The sequence below is a fragment of the Medicago truncatula genome, chromosome 1, assembly GCF_003473485.1.
Source record: "Medicago truncatula cultivar Jemalong A17 chromosome 1, MtrunA17r5.0-ANR, whole genome shotgun sequence".
Taxonomy (NCBI): Eukaryota; Viridiplantae; Streptophyta; class Magnoliopsida; order Fabales; family Fabaceae; genus Medicago; species Medicago truncatula.
The window spans coordinates 34,582,833-34,598,739 of NC_053042.1; the positions used below are offsets into that span (position 1 = coordinate 34,582,833).

At 30.8% G+C, this 15,907-nt stretch overlaps 1 protein-coding gene and 1 long non-coding RNA gene across 2 annotated transcripts; one reads left to right on the plus strand and one right to left on the minus strand.

Moving 5' to 3' along the window:
- Positions 1 to 8,633: 8,633 nt before the first annotated feature.
- Positions 8,634 to 10,084, plus strand: LOC120577109 (uncharacterized). Its single transcript, XR_005643127.1, has 3 exons — positions 8,634 to 8,769; positions 8,857 to 8,934; positions 9,882 to 10,084. It is a non-coding gene; the product is annotated as an uncharacterized lncRNA (long non-coding RNA).
- Positions 10,085 to 14,452: 4,368 nt separating this feature from the next.
- Positions 14,453 to 15,188, minus strand: LOC25484276 (ethylene-responsive transcription factor 1B). Its single transcript, XM_013613048.3, has one exon. The coding sequence runs from the start codon at positions 15,186 to 15,188 to the stop codon at positions 14,511 to 14,513; it is 678 nt and encodes a 225-aa protein (XP_013468502.1). The 3' UTR covers positions 14,453 to 14,510.
- Between the last annotated feature and the right edge of the window lie 719 nt (positions 15,189 to 15,907).

Below are 15,907 nucleotides of genomic sequence, written 5' to 3' on the forward strand. Positions count from 1 at the left end.
AGTGTTTTCGATTGCTTCTTGTGTTGTCTTTACCTTTTGGCTATAGTTCTCAATTTATATTTGCCTCAAATTAATGGTCAAACCCTGCACAGGTTGTTATTCAATTATGGATTATGGATTTAGATTATTCTAATGTACTAGCTTGAAGTATAATAACCATTTATTAGCTAAGAGAATCTAGATCTAATAAAGCTTATGTTATTACTATTTTCAAAAAAATTAGATATGTATGTACTAAACTTAATTGAACTCAAGTGATTAATGAGTTTTAGCAATGACAAATTGTTCCGGAGAACGTCCGATTTTTGAATATAACATTTTTTTATCAAATTTTATTTGTCTCTTGGATGAACTACGTATTAGTAGGGTAGGTTAAAAAAAAAATAAAAATATGCAGTCATGATTTGGATCCTTAACTGGTGTATATGAAGAGAAAAGGTAAATCCCCTTCCTTACTTTAAAGGATTAATCTCAATTATTTTTTAATTGAAGAATACATTGAAAAAAAAAATTTGAAATTAAAGCTAAAATCAAGGTTTAAGAAATAAAGCTAAAATTGATTTATAATAATAATAAAAGGGAAATGCTAACCGGTGCTCCCGGGGCACTAGTTAAGCATATGAAAAAAGAAATTATATAGTAGTTAATGCATTGAAATTATGTAATTAATTTATAATAAAGTCAAAAACAGTTTATGATAATAATTCCCTTTTATGGTATGCTTAACCAGTACCCCGGAGGCACCGATTAGCAGGACCCATAATAAAATAATGCTTTAGGGAATAATAATAATAATGCTTCCCTCAAAATAATAATGATGATAATAATTCTTCTTCTTATTATTATTATTTAGTTTAAATATTTTTTTATAGAATTTGAGTTAAACAATAATCGTTATCTTTGTCAAAAAGAAAATTAATCGTTATCTTTTTTTTTTTTTTTTAAGAAAAAATTAATCGTTATTTATATCCCCTAAAAAAAATTATACATATATACTCTACGTAAAGAGAATATATAATTTTGTGGGCCTTTTCACTTTCAATTATGCTATTCAAACAAATTTTTCCATAATGTTATATTGTTGCTGTCATTCGAAAATATAAGAATTTATATTGTATTTTTTTTTCTTCTAGTATTTGGGGTTTGATCCCAGATCTTACATATACTATGTATTGTCCTTACCAACTGAAATAAATTTACGGGGACATAATTTATATTGTATTTACCATATTGTTGGTGTCATTGAAAAAATGAAATACAATTTGTTACGATATAAAAGTACTAAATATCTATATATAACTATAATTTTAATCAAAATAATTTTAGTAAATTTTTTATAAACAATTATTGTTTGTAGTTAATACACATTGCCTCGATAAAAAGAACTGACAGATGTATGAAATGTCCATCTTAATGCTAGTGTATATAAAGAAGATATACTACTTTGATATAACTTTTTATCATCTAATTATACCATTCAATTGAACTAATCTAGTTACACGAGTATCTTATTAATCTAACGGGACAGGCGCGGATATCAAGCCTTTCCCTATTTGTAATGTTGTTTTGCAATAATATAATATACAGCATGACCACCTAGCTTGACCTAATTAAACCAAACATAATCACATGGTTCTACACCTGTGTGTCTCATTTGTCGTATCTAACATATGATTTTAAACAAACATAATGATTTATTTTGTCCTCTCTTAGAGTTATTTGAACAACCTTTAATTGATAATTTACGGGGACAACCAAAATTTGCAAAGAAAAAATAGGTATTGCACGAAAATCAAAGCAATAGAGAGATAAAGGAAAAAATGATGTGAGTATGAAAGAAAAAGTTGTAACAAAAGTTGTCACAAAATGGATGTTCAAATATCATTTCTATTTTGTTTATGCAAAAATCTACGTTGGTTTGTCTCACTGTCTCAGATGAACTGTACGTCCGCACGCACAGATTGAAGTATTGCAAGAAATAATTGACTCAGATGGGAATTGACTCGATTATAGTTTAGATTTAGAAAACAAATCCACTACTTTTATGGAAGGACATCTAAGTTCAATTTCCATCATTTATGCTGTTGTAGTATTTTCTTTTCTCACGCTTTAACCAATCTCAGATGTTAATTTAAAATTAGACTTTTGAGATTTTAAATTAGATTTTACGTCTTGTCAAAAAAAATGATATCGGGCTATCGATTTGAGATCGGAAGAACCAAATCTTTTACAATGTCTTGCTATAACAAAAGGACATCCAAGTTAAACATTCCTCATAATATATATCACGGTAAAAAAACAAAAATTAGTGAGGAAAATTTAGGGGGGGAAATCAAAACAAAACAAAAAATACAAAGGGGTAAATCAAAAAAATAATTTTACAGGAGGGAAACCCAGAAATGACATATATTACAGGGGGTAAAGACCTATTAACCCGAAAATGTATCAAAACTCATTATGGGTAAATCAAAACAAAACAAAAAATACAAAGGGGTAAATCAAAAAAATAATTTTACATGAGAGAAACCCGGAAATGACATATATTACAGGGGTAAAGACCTATTAACCCGAAAACGTATGAAAACTCATTATAGGACACCATTCCATTTCTCAAACACTTCACCATTTTAAGCCTCCTGATTAGGGGAGGGAGAGTGGGGTGGGGGGGAGGGGGACCGTCACTAAAGCCCACTAACCCATATGGGTACCATGGCCCATATCCAAGTATTTTGTATCCTAATATGTTTTGTGTATTTCTTGGATCAACGTTTAGCATACATGATGTATTTATTTACTGTATATCAAAAGTAAGTATTTTTATATCATTTTCAGAGGGACTAGTACGATATTATAAACCGTTCAACATTGATTATCATCTTAAGTTAGGGTTTGGTTGATTGTTTATTGAAAAACTATTTGAACTAGAATGCGGTAAATAAACAGAGATTTGATAAGGCGTAAAACTGTTAGGATTAGAGTTCGTCGACCAAGCTTCACATATATTCTTATGACCACATATACGGATTCTAGCCTTTAATCAATAGTATCATGTATCACCCAACAACACCATTCATGTCTAAATGATATTGTGATTTGTATCGTATCTTTTAATCAACGATTTCTTAATCTATTAAACGATCTGATATCATTAAGCTTCGATACTTAAGGTGATTATCAAAACACTAATCCTATGTGTAGAATTCTTGTTTTGGTTGATGATTATTCTAACCCTAGATTCAAAAGTATTTTTCAATAACATTCTAAATAAACATAAACATGATTTGCAAGAATAATCTCAATATCAAATAAAGAGCTAGAATCATATATTAAAGGATCAAAAGATTACACAATAGGCTTGATCAAGTATCTTTAATCCCAACAAAGGAGATTTAGCTACTCATTCTCATGATATATTTACAACAATGGAAGAAATGATGAAGATTCATACTAAGATCTTGAATTTTCAAATATTCTTGATGAATCAACACTCTATCACTCTTGGTCTATGAAGCTCTCTCAATTTTGCCTTATCTCTCTCGAAAAAGTAATAACATAATGAATATGAAATGTCTGAGATGACTTTTATACTTTTGCAGAAATTTAAGAACTCACCAAGCAAGATATGCCCAACATGGCGAGCTGATCTTGCTTCACCAGTGGGTTTATGCCACATCATCTTTGACTAGTCTAACCCGCCTTATTTCGCCATGCGAGGCTATTGCTCGCCATGGCGAGCTCTGATTTTCTGAAATCCTAAGCTTCTAGAACTTGCTTGCCTTTGTGCTCGCCTTCCCTTCGTTATGGTGAGTTGGCTCGCCATGTGGCTCGTTGTGGCGTGCTTCAAAGCTTGTGAAAAGGGGACTTTCTGAAACTCACTCGTTGCAGGCTTGCCTTTCGCTCGTTGTGGCAAGCTTGGACTTGTGATTTTTGGGTGGTTTCTGACTTCAACTCGCCATGGGCTCGCTGTGGCGAGTGAACCTTGCAATTCTTGAAGTTTCTTTCTTTAATTCTTGTCTTGTTCATCATTTTCCTGCACAATAGGATTAAATAGGATGTAAAAAGCATAATAGGAAATTTTGTCATATTTTCATGGCTTTTCCATGGATAACTTGTAAAGGAGTAACCAAAAATGCTTAATATATATATATATATAAAAGAAGGAATCCATTGACTCCAAAAGTAAAGTCTTTAGACTTGCTCCAAATCAAGGGCCTTCATTTTAATAATAATTAATGACTATGATTAATTGTAATAATTGTTACGGTGAGGTTCTTTCATCTCTAAACATGTGTATTTCCAATTCTTCTATTCTCTCTGTATTATCTCATCTGTCTCTCAACTTTTTTGATTTTTCAATTTTTTAAAGTCAATTTTTCATGTTTACAACCTTCTGACAAAGCTTCTTGTTAGGGTTTAATTGGTGCCCAATTTTTTTATTTTATTTTTCTACGGATTGAATTGATTTGTGTTGTAAGACCTCGTTTCGTAATCTTCGATTCACAAAATAACATAATTACCACACCACCTTCAATTTCATTAGCCAATTCAATCGTTAGTGGCATGTGGTTCCCTTCACATCTAATTATCTTAATCTATACAATTACTTCTTTCATGAAAGGATTTTGTCAAAAAAAAAAAAAAACAAAAAATTGAAAGGGGATCACATACACATCAGGTTTATTAATCTCCATGTGCTAAATTCTGAGCCGAAGTTGATTTGTATCAATGGCGTCCCACTGTAGACTTCAAGAAGAAGGAGTAAAAAGGCCTCACACTAACAATTATTATAATTAATCATAGCCATTAATTATTATTAAAATGAAGGATCATGATTTGGACTAAGTCTAAAGACTTACTCTTAGAGTCAACGGATCTCTTCTCTCTCTCTCTCTCTATATATATATATATATAAGTGTGTGTATATCTACTACTTTCTAGCACTTATTAATATACACATGCTGGATACCAAGCCGCACTTCGTAAAACATCACCAAGATTAGGTTCAGAGCATCACTCGACCCCTAACACATATGGATTCTTAGGCGCATGTATGAGTATCTAACTCCACGACCAGAGTATCTAAGCCCATGACATGTTCTTTCTGGGCTCGTCCCTAAGTCTCAACATACACCCTCGGTCGTACAACTCATATCCAAATCATTATTGATTCATCAAGAGCAATAAGGTTCAAGATTCCTTATTTAGAGATGTGTGCGACTATCCGAACAAGAGGATCAGTCCCATCAAACTAAACTAATGTGGAGTTAAGCTGACTAATATATAGACTTATAGGAGGATACTCTCGCATATGACCTAATCTCCATCCGCGTCACTAAACCCAACACTGACTAAACAATCCCCCGCAATTCTAGCATGAAGAATGCTTAACTATAGGCCTTGGTACCCATAAGGGGAGCGAGACGGACCAAAATATTTACCAATACAATATTTATTCGTTTATTACATGAAGCTACAATTAAGTACACTTGTTAAAATTATATCAGCTTAGGTGATACATGATAATTTATCCATTTTATTAAATAAATTGGTGTTTTTATTTATATTTTTAGGAGTATTTCGTTATTTTTTCTTTGTTTTTCCAATAGATAGGAAAAATCAAGAGAAATGGAGAAAATGAAAAAGAATTATTATTAATGATTGTTCCAAAGAAAAGCATAATATAAATAAAAAAAACTAAAGCATGTTGTATTTTTTTTATTGCAAGAGTTAGATTTAGATGCTCCCAAACCTAGTAATTGTGACCTTTTAACTCAAGAAGTTTCCATGTTTTTAAATTACAAATTATTCTTACGAGATTAGATTACAAATCTATGGAAGTCCCCGACATCTTTTATTTTCTCCATTTGACTACATCTTTTATGTGGCGGGCTGGCGACTAACGGTATGATTAGGAGTTTTTTTAAGGATAGACTAAATTAAAGCAGTGTAGAATCATATTATTCTCACATTATTATTAATTGTTTAATACAAGTTGCTGATGGTACCACAAATACCAACTGAATTGCAAAAAAAATTAAAGAAACATGTGTACAATGAACGTGTCCAAAAACAGAGCAAAGATCAATTGAACTAGGTGCTGGTACTAATTGAATTTGTGTCAGTGTCAAGTTGGTAACACATTCGTGCGTTTGCGACAAAAATGTGTGCCCTTTAGCACATTTCATAAAATATAGTCTGAGAGAGAATCTAGTGAAATTGGTCTTGTCTTCTAGTTGGTCCTCTTCTTTTGAATTACTAGTACTGAACTTTTAGCGTCATCATTACCTTAATTTTTGTTTTTATTGAGGAATGATATATATAAAAAGAGTCAGGATCCGTTGACACCAGGTATCAACGGATTCGTTGACACCAAATCTCAACCGTTCACTACTCTTAATCTAAAGGCTAGAATTTATTCAATGAAATCATAATATAGACATTCATTATTCCATATCTTACTTTTAAGTCTATTTATTATATTCTCTCTCAACAATCTCATTCACATTCTTCTCTAAAGCATCTTGTTTCCAGCCACACTTTTTTTTCTTCTTCCTGGTTAATCCGTTTAACACCATGTTTCTATCATTTGACATTTTAATCTCATTAACCACATGAATTTTTAGTTTAAAAAAAAAATACCATTAAAATAGATTGGATGTTGAATTGTGGCACACGATGTGTTAAGTTCATATTCAAAAGGTTTATGTATGAAAAAAAAAATTACATGCTAGCTAATATTTGATTCAAGTGAAGGATAAACATAAAAAAAATTACCATGAAATAATTATTTCGTATGATAACATAGTGCAGGACATCTCATTAAGAAGAAGATGGGTCTCTTTTAGGAAACAAGATGATTTTTAGGAAAGGAAAATATTGAATGTTGAATATCCACATTATGATTTTATTGAATAAATTCTAGCCTTTGGATTAAGAGTAGTGAACGGTTGAGATTTGGTGTCAACGAATCCGTTGACACCAGGTGTCAACGGATCCTGACTCATATAAAAATATTTACGCCAATATTCTTTTTCAATTTTTTTATTGATAAAAACAATATAAAGAGAAAAAAGAAGAAAGAAAATAAAAACATAATGTAAGTATTAGAGATATATAAAAAAGTTGTCACAAACAAATGAGTCATGCTAACCGGTGCCCACGGGGCACTGGTTAAGCATACAAAAAAAAGAAATTCTTACCATAAAAGGAAGTTTTGTTGACTTATTTATAGATTAATTAAACAATTTTCAATGCAATAATTAACATATAATTTTCTTTTTTATTATCCTTAACCAATGCCCCGGAGGCACGGTTAGCATTTCCCAAACTTTAATCATCTATATAAAAGATCCAATATTTTGATAGGAAAAAATTAGGGTGTGTTATAAAGAATTAAAATTTACTTCCCTCAAAATTATTATTAGCAAAACTCAAACCTATAAACAACCAAGGTCTTTCCTTTCGTGACACATCGACCAAACCTTTGGAATAATTGATTATCCAATGTTACACGTAAGAACTGATCAAATAATTTTGAGCAGTTAAATGCATCATCAACTTGCAGTTGAATAAATAAATGCACCACTTGTTTAGGCTATTTCAGTCTACAGGCATTTCATTAATCCTACTTTCCCATCTGCTTGTGCATTTTGAATTAAGCCATCATATAGTTCAATGGATGCATTAAGATTATTAGATACATGAATATCAAAGGAAGGGAAGCATATACATTAATTAATTACTTATTGGAGATTGATCATTAATTGTTATATTAAAAGGAAGCACTCATCTGTCTTTTGTTACTTGACATATGTATGACATATGAATGTACTCAAACATATTTTTTTGAATAAAATTAATGAATCCTAGTAGTCCAACAAATAAGAATCCTAGTATAGTATTTCCTCAAAAAAGAATCCTAGTATTTTTCAAAGAATGCATCCTAGTACTTAATTACTACAACTATAGATTAATAACACCCCAATATGCAATATTTAAATACTCCGCCACTTTTCATATTATTCTAAGAAAACTAACGGTATAACTAATGTGTATATAATAAATAAGCTAAATTACATTAGATATCTATCTTTAAGTTATTTAATTTGACTCTTTAAATATTTTTTGTACCGTTTAGATACTTTAAGTATTATGTAGCTAGGAATATATATTTTTTTTCTTTAAAGAAAGTAGTAAATATAATTTTTCTTCTTAGAAAAAAGTAGTAAATAACAAGTATATTTGCACTCGGTATTTCACACGTTTCATATAATTAGAACTATACCCTGGTCAAAAAGTATACATATTATTAGTAGTAGTATTTTAGAATTGGAATGAAGTAGTGGACGTTTTATTTATTTATTTTATCTATTACATTCTATAGTTCCGTAAAACAAACTAGTATTGTCTATAGTATGAACCCTTCATGTGGCTTTTATTCTATTTGTTTGTCTTTTGTTAGATGAAATTAGAAAAGCAAATTGAATTGTTCATGGATTCAACTTTCATGCTTAAATACATGAACCACACGAGTCAAATATATACATACATACATAGATTTATTATTTGTAATAAAAAACACAGCTGCAGGGCAGCCTGTCATCATATTCAATGTTCATGAATTTTTATACCACTTGTTTTCAAATTATGATTCAAGTGTTGTGTATATATTGCCAATTACAAGTATGATCTGATTTTGATTAACAACTTGAACTAAGCAATTGAGAGATAGTACTTTGAATTTCATTTCCTTCTATATACTAAAAAAGGGTATGTTATCACATTACAAATATATTCATTAATGCCTCTATCTTCTTCTTTACTTGTATAATAATTACATAATTCATAATTTTGCAGGCTGTGTGTCAAGAACACAAGGAACTGATGCAGACTTGATGCACTCGTTGGCTGGGTTAAGCAATACATACATGTAATGTAAGTACTAATTAATTAACTATAGTTTGATTTGTTTCAGAACTTTACTAGTTCTGTTATCATTTGAATTTTCCGCAAGTTAAAATCTTATAATCCCATATACATTTGAGTAAGAACGTGTTTGTACCCGTAACTTTTTAAAAAAAGGAAAATGCTAACGGCCTCTAGAGCACTGATTGAGAAATAAATATAGTAAAGTTAGCTTAAATTCGTGTTGTGAAACTCTTAAAAGTTTACAAAATGTTTTTTCAATATAAATTTTACCCTTGTGAAATTAATAGTACTTTATGACAATATCGGTTTTTAAGAAAATTTGAGGGGTGAAAAAAGCAACTCTCTATGTTTGCAGCTATTATATATTAGGCCCATAAAGGTCCAACAAGTGAAGGAAAAATGTATAAATTAACATGAATCCTAATAAATTAGTAAATGCGTATGTATGATTCAACAATAATTAATAATCTAGAAAAATGTTATTGAGGGAACAGATCACTGATATTAATTATCTTAATTTATATTCAGAAGAAGTGTTGGCAAAAGCAATTAATATTCTAATACAAATATTAATTAAATTATATCAAAATATTGAATTATTTTTCAAAAGAAAAGTGTTGCTTATTGATATTAACAATCACTGTGATATTTGTTATCCCAAGCAAAAAAATTAGTTATCCAAAATGTTATTTTGGATAGTTCTGGTCCTCTTTAAGGAAGCTGTTTTAGTCATCTTGTGGCATTTTAGTCATTATATATATATCATAGCTTTAGAATATTTCCCATTTATATTTAGAAAATAAATAAATAAATAAAAAAGAGTATGTCCCATTTTGGGAATCATTGGACTCAGCACAAGCCGGCCCTGGCCACTATTTAACCTATCTTACACTTAACTGCCTTTGCTATGTTCATACACATTTTCATTAAACCTCTTTCATATATATCTGCAGAGGAAAATAATTTTATTTCATGGAAAGATCCATGGTGGAGCATCAATACATTAGATAAAGAGAGGTAATATTTATGTAATTTCATTTAAACTAATTTTAATTTCATGAAAATTTCATTTATTGTAGTTAGTTCTTAGACATATATTTGGAATAAAAAATAATACTTGTCTATTATTTCTGGGTTGTGAGATAGTTATATTCAACATGGAATTTTAGTCCTTCAAATAAACATGGAATATTAGTATCATATACCGTATCCTTAAATATTCATTTTACGGAATTTCCATAAAAAATAAATTCTTTCTAATTTGATGATATAGTTCCTTCATACCCTTGCTTAATTTCTCCCTTTTATCTTATGCTGTATTCTTTAAAGTTTCTTTGTTTTTTATTTTCTTGCAATTTATAAGTGTTGGACACTAGTTTTTTTTTAAATAAAAAGACTGGTTTCTATAAAAAAAAATATTGGTTATACTAAGTAACACACACAATCATGATATAATTTTCATAATTATGAAATATCCGTATTGAGCTATATGTTAATTAGTTTGATTAAGATTTTTGAGGTTAATTAGTTTGATTAATATTGTTTAGAGGAATTAGTTTGATTAATTTTGTTGATGGGTAGTTTGAATAATTATTTATTCACTAAACGCACATACCTTCTAAGCGAATGTTCTTAGTTTTTCATTTTATTGTTTTTTTTTTTTTTTTTGAGAGGATTTTATTGTTTTTTGTTAACTTCTGAATTAATCAGCTAAAAATATGCATGTCTTGTTGTTCCTAGGAGTATATCCCCTCTTTGACATAAAAAATTTAGCCATCCTAAATGTTGATTGTGAAAATATTAATTTGTAAACTCAAGTAAGAGTGGTTAGTCTCATATCGTTTAAGAATAAATTATTTAAAATATATACAAGAATGTGACTCATACATCCAATATTTACGATTTTTTATGAAGATATCTATTGCGATTTTGATCATCGGCATACTGTCGATCTTGTACTTCCCCGGATTTCCCCAACACTTACCTAATTACATCAACTTCCAAATGACCTATTGACGACATTACCTAGCCACCTTTTCAGAATATATGTGTGTAAAATGGTAAATCTAGATGTGAGATGTAAAACAATTGTAACAAATTGTAAAATATTTAACATACCTAGTATTGTCCGGAAAAACCACACACACCAACAATTAATCCACAAATTCTAAGATCTCAACTGAATTATTCATAAACACTCCAGAAATACAGTAACAGTATACAAAGGTATATGTGATTCGACACCTTTTACCTATACATTTATCCATCATCTGAAATAAGATTATAACCTAATCCAATTAATATGCGTATCAAAACTCATCTAATCATACTTAACAGGCTCCAGAAATATAAGGAATAATAACACTCATGTCTCGCATATTAATTAAATGATTATCCACAACTTATCTTTCTAATGGTTGAGGATGACTTAACTCTCTATGATTAACCAGGATCTAGAATGCTTCACCTCTTTACAAGTCTCTATTTATTGGAGAAATAGTCTTTCATTTATGTTGGTGAAAATTAATCAGCTAATCTTTTCAAGTAGAGAATTCACTTCATTTTTTCAAGAATATTCTAGATACATCATTTCAAACGAATAACTTGAATTTTCACTATTTGCAATAATACTTGAAAATTATAATTGATTGCCTATCACTTATCTTGATTTGATCCCTTAATTGTATTTGTGAAGTGTATATTTTAATCATACAGCATGTTAGATATAAAAGTAATCTTGAACTTAATATCATAAAAAAGGTTTACACAAAATATATAGTCTGGCACAATTCGTAGAATTTGGTTTAGACATTACTAAACTCTTTGAAACCGGTATGTAAGGTGTTAATTGCCTCTGCTTATAAATTTATGTTCATGTTTTATCTCGTCCAAATTAGAATTTAGGTTAGACATTACTCAAATCTTCGAAACCGATTTGTAAGGTGTTAATTGCATCCACTTATAAATTTATGTTAATGTTTTATCTCTTCTAAAGTGAGAATCTTAACACACATTCTTCATGCTTATGACTATACATCTGAAGCATGACAAAAGTGGTTTGATAGTGATAACCTGATAGCAAGCAGTTCAATGAATCTTAGATAGACTCATATACCATCTTAGAGTATGAGTTCATTAGACCTAACTAAATCCTACTTGTAAGTTGAGGATTGCTCTCACTTTATAAATGAGACTCTTAACACACACTGTTGATTGTGACTTAAAATCTCACCATGAATCAAAAGATGCATGGATGAAAAACAATTATGAAAGCTGATTTTCAGTTGGCCTCTGCTGCATACGTGAGGAACATTGGGCATTCGCTAGGTGCTTGGGTTTTGTGCTTCTGGTTGTTTTTGCTTATGCTCGCGAGGCCTGTATGTGAAATGCATGGCCTGTGTGCGAGGCGTGTTAGGCAACATCCAATTTTATGCTAGGCACGTCGAGGTACACGCTTGGCGTGTGTCTCGGGTTGTACCTCTATTTAAACTTTTTCTTTATGTTTCTTGTGTAATGTCATGAAACTAAATGGGTGAACTTTTAGGATTCTTAGAGGCTAAGGGTTGAGGATCTTTAGTAGATATTTTTTGGGTTGAAAATTGTTCTAGATTGGTCCAAGACCCAAACTGACTAAGCTCGGGTCCGACCCTAGTCCACCAAAGCAGACAATATCATACGATGGACATGCATTAAAACCCACTGGATCATGGTACAAGTCGAGAGTTCCTCACCTAACCTCCCAGGAGTTATGCTACGACTACCCTAATGGCCATTCACGCATGTACCTTCAGGCATAGCTAGTCGGTGATAGATTGACATCCAAGCCCTACTTATCCACTATATATACTCAGGATTAGCCTTGGGTTAGGTATGACACTTCTTACCGATACTATAGCCGCATTATCTCTTGAACCTGCTACCAACTTGGACGTCTGAGCATTTGTAGGTACACTACCCCATCGGTAGAGAAGGACCCGCGATGGACGGAGCAACAGAGCAAAGCTTACGGCGGACAGAGCAAAGCTCGATCCCCCTAACACAAAGGATCTCATCTAACCAACCATCTTCTTAGATCCAATCAGATCAGAAACATTGTAAACACCTTCGGTGAGTATCAATCTAAGTCTCTTGTTCATGGAAGGAGATTTCGAAATATGTAGAAATTAGGTTGTTTTTGGAGAATTTGTTGAAGCTAATTTTTTGTATCGTCTTTTGTATCTCTTTGTAAGAAAGTCATTGATACTGGATTAAAGAGCTCTCTTCCTTTCATACTTAGGTCATTATTGAGATGAACTAGGTAAACAAATCATGGTATAATTTTTCCTCCACTCTCTTTATCTTGTTGTCTTGCTATAATTGTGGTTTTGCTTTACACTTGGTTTGCTAGATTAAACCTATATCTGTTTTTGTTGCTTGAGGTGGTTTTGATTATTGGTTGTTATTGATACTTGTTCCACACCTGTAAGCTTATTTGTTTGATTTGAATCCAAATTCACAATAAACACATATAAACATGATCAGAATGTCTATATATAGTTAGTTCATAGAGAATTCCTGCTAAAAACCAAAGAAACTAATTTGTATGTTCAGGCATGTAGATAGAAAATAATGTAAACTTATATGTTTCCTTTTTGAACATGCATTTCTTGTGAATATTTCTCCTAAATATAATTTTAAAAGGATTGTTAAATTTTTATCTGAAAGTGACACAGCTAAATATAAAATGAACCTGATCTGCAGGATGAAGAACAACAATATTTGAATTAATGGATAATTAATTGTCAAAGAGAACAGTTTATCTTAAGCGAATCAAAAGGAAAAGACTGCAGCTAGCTAGAACTTAAAAGAAGCAAGCACATATTTTTCTATGCAATGCCCTAGCTGAATAGTAAATATTGTTGTAAAAATTGCAATAACAAGTGCATCATTTTTTTCTTTCTTGTGATTCAAATATTATTAGGGTTTTCATCAGTGTGTGGATCAAAGAAGAAAACAAAGTGAAGCAGATAATGGTGTCCAAAAGAGGGAAGATTGATCTCTGTCCATGAATTTAAGTGGTAGATCAAAGTAGTGAGTTTGACACCATTAAACCTTTAATTCAGGTTAGGACCAACAAATATTAATTACTTAATCTGTTATTAACTAATGATGGACTTCATAGCTTACACTTGTACTTCACATAAAAAACCTGCCTGAATATTGTATTGCATATGTTTGAATTTCTCTTGATTTGGTTTCATTGGTTATGGAACAAGAATTTGGATACCTAACTAGGTAGATTTTTCAGTGGCATATTTAAGGGTGTGTGATATACTATATATATTTGGCACATTGAATGTCCTAAATGCTATGTCTTTGTCTTAATACTGTCTATTCCTATTAATATAGGTATTTGTAATGCTCTATGGTTCTATATCTTGTATACTCTTTGAACTCAAAATATGAATAAATTTTGTTTCTTCTGAAAAGTAATAAGAAGAGAATGCAAAACCTAAAGACTAATTTCTGAAGGAAAAATATCCAAAATCAAGAAGGAAAAAAGTCAAAAATGGAAAGAAAATTACTGAAATTAACAAGTTTTCTCAGAAGTAGCTGGTGCTTGTACTTTGATGATCTGACATAGTTAAAAGTTGCTCAAGATATTCAACTCCCAAATCCTCTAACACCAAAACACTTGATCCCTCTGATTGATCTTGTTTCCCTGCTTTATTATTCTTTGTAGCTTTTGATAACATTTTTCTTTGTTCACAGTGTCTCTCCTTGAGTGCAAGTGCAGGTGAAGACCCTTCTCTGCAATCATATTGAATCTCTTGCAAAGATTCTTTGACCCTTTGAACAGAAAAATTGAGCACGGCATTATTACCTCTCATTGAAAATGCAGCTTGATCATAAGCTAAAGCAGCATCTTCAGCACTGTCAAATGTTCCAAGCCAAACCCTTTTACCACCCCTTGTTGTGTCTCTTATTTCTGCAGCATATTTCCCCCAAGGTCTTTTTCTTACACCTATTAATGATGACTTTTGATTCATCTTATTATTATTCTGCAACACTTCTTTTGCTTCAGATGATGATGACTTCAACATCAATTGTTTTGGCTCGTTTTCGGTAACTGGTGTCTGCGAACTCGATGAGAAATCAACCATATCAAAGGAAAGAAAATCATGATTAATACCAAATGATTCAAAGGAAATTTCAGAAGGGCTTTGCAGCATTTCCATATCTGGGTTGTGGAACAAAGAGGAACTCATCCTATAAGGCATGGTTTCTGTTAATGCTTCTTGCTGTCTTGCCCTTCTTCTCGGTGTAATTTATATTTATATTTGCCTCAAAATAATGGTCAAACCCCACTGCAGGTTGGATTTGGATTATTCTAATGTAGCCAGAAAAATAATAACATTATTTATTATTAGTTAAGAGAATCTAGTGCTAATAAAACACACTGTTTTTGTCCCAAAACAGTTAAGAGAATCTAGATCTAACAAGCTTATGTTATTACCATATATGCTTATTTAAGTAAATGGTACTTGTAAATTTTTAGTTTTGTAAATTTTGGATTATTCTTCTTAGTTTTGTAAATTTTTCGTCAGCATTTTTAATCTCATAAAATTTTAATAACATTTTTTGTCTCTGTAAAGACTAAAAGGTGTGATTTTTTTATGTACTAAATTATGGATATTTATAGCGTTGCTTAATTTGCTCAATATGTATAATATATCATATTGAAGTTATTGTTATTACTATATTATATATATGTGTATCTCCCTAGTATGTTATTTGTCATGAACCCCTTTACCTTTTCATCTTCTTCAATCCACCTTCTTCAATTAGTTTACCTTTTTCTGGTTTCTCTACATCAATTCCTTACTTCTCCGTTGTGTGTACTCGTTATGTTTCTTTTCTTTTTTTGGTTGATAATCTCCCAATATATATATATATATATATATATATATATATATAACAAATTAGAAAGCAAGTTAAT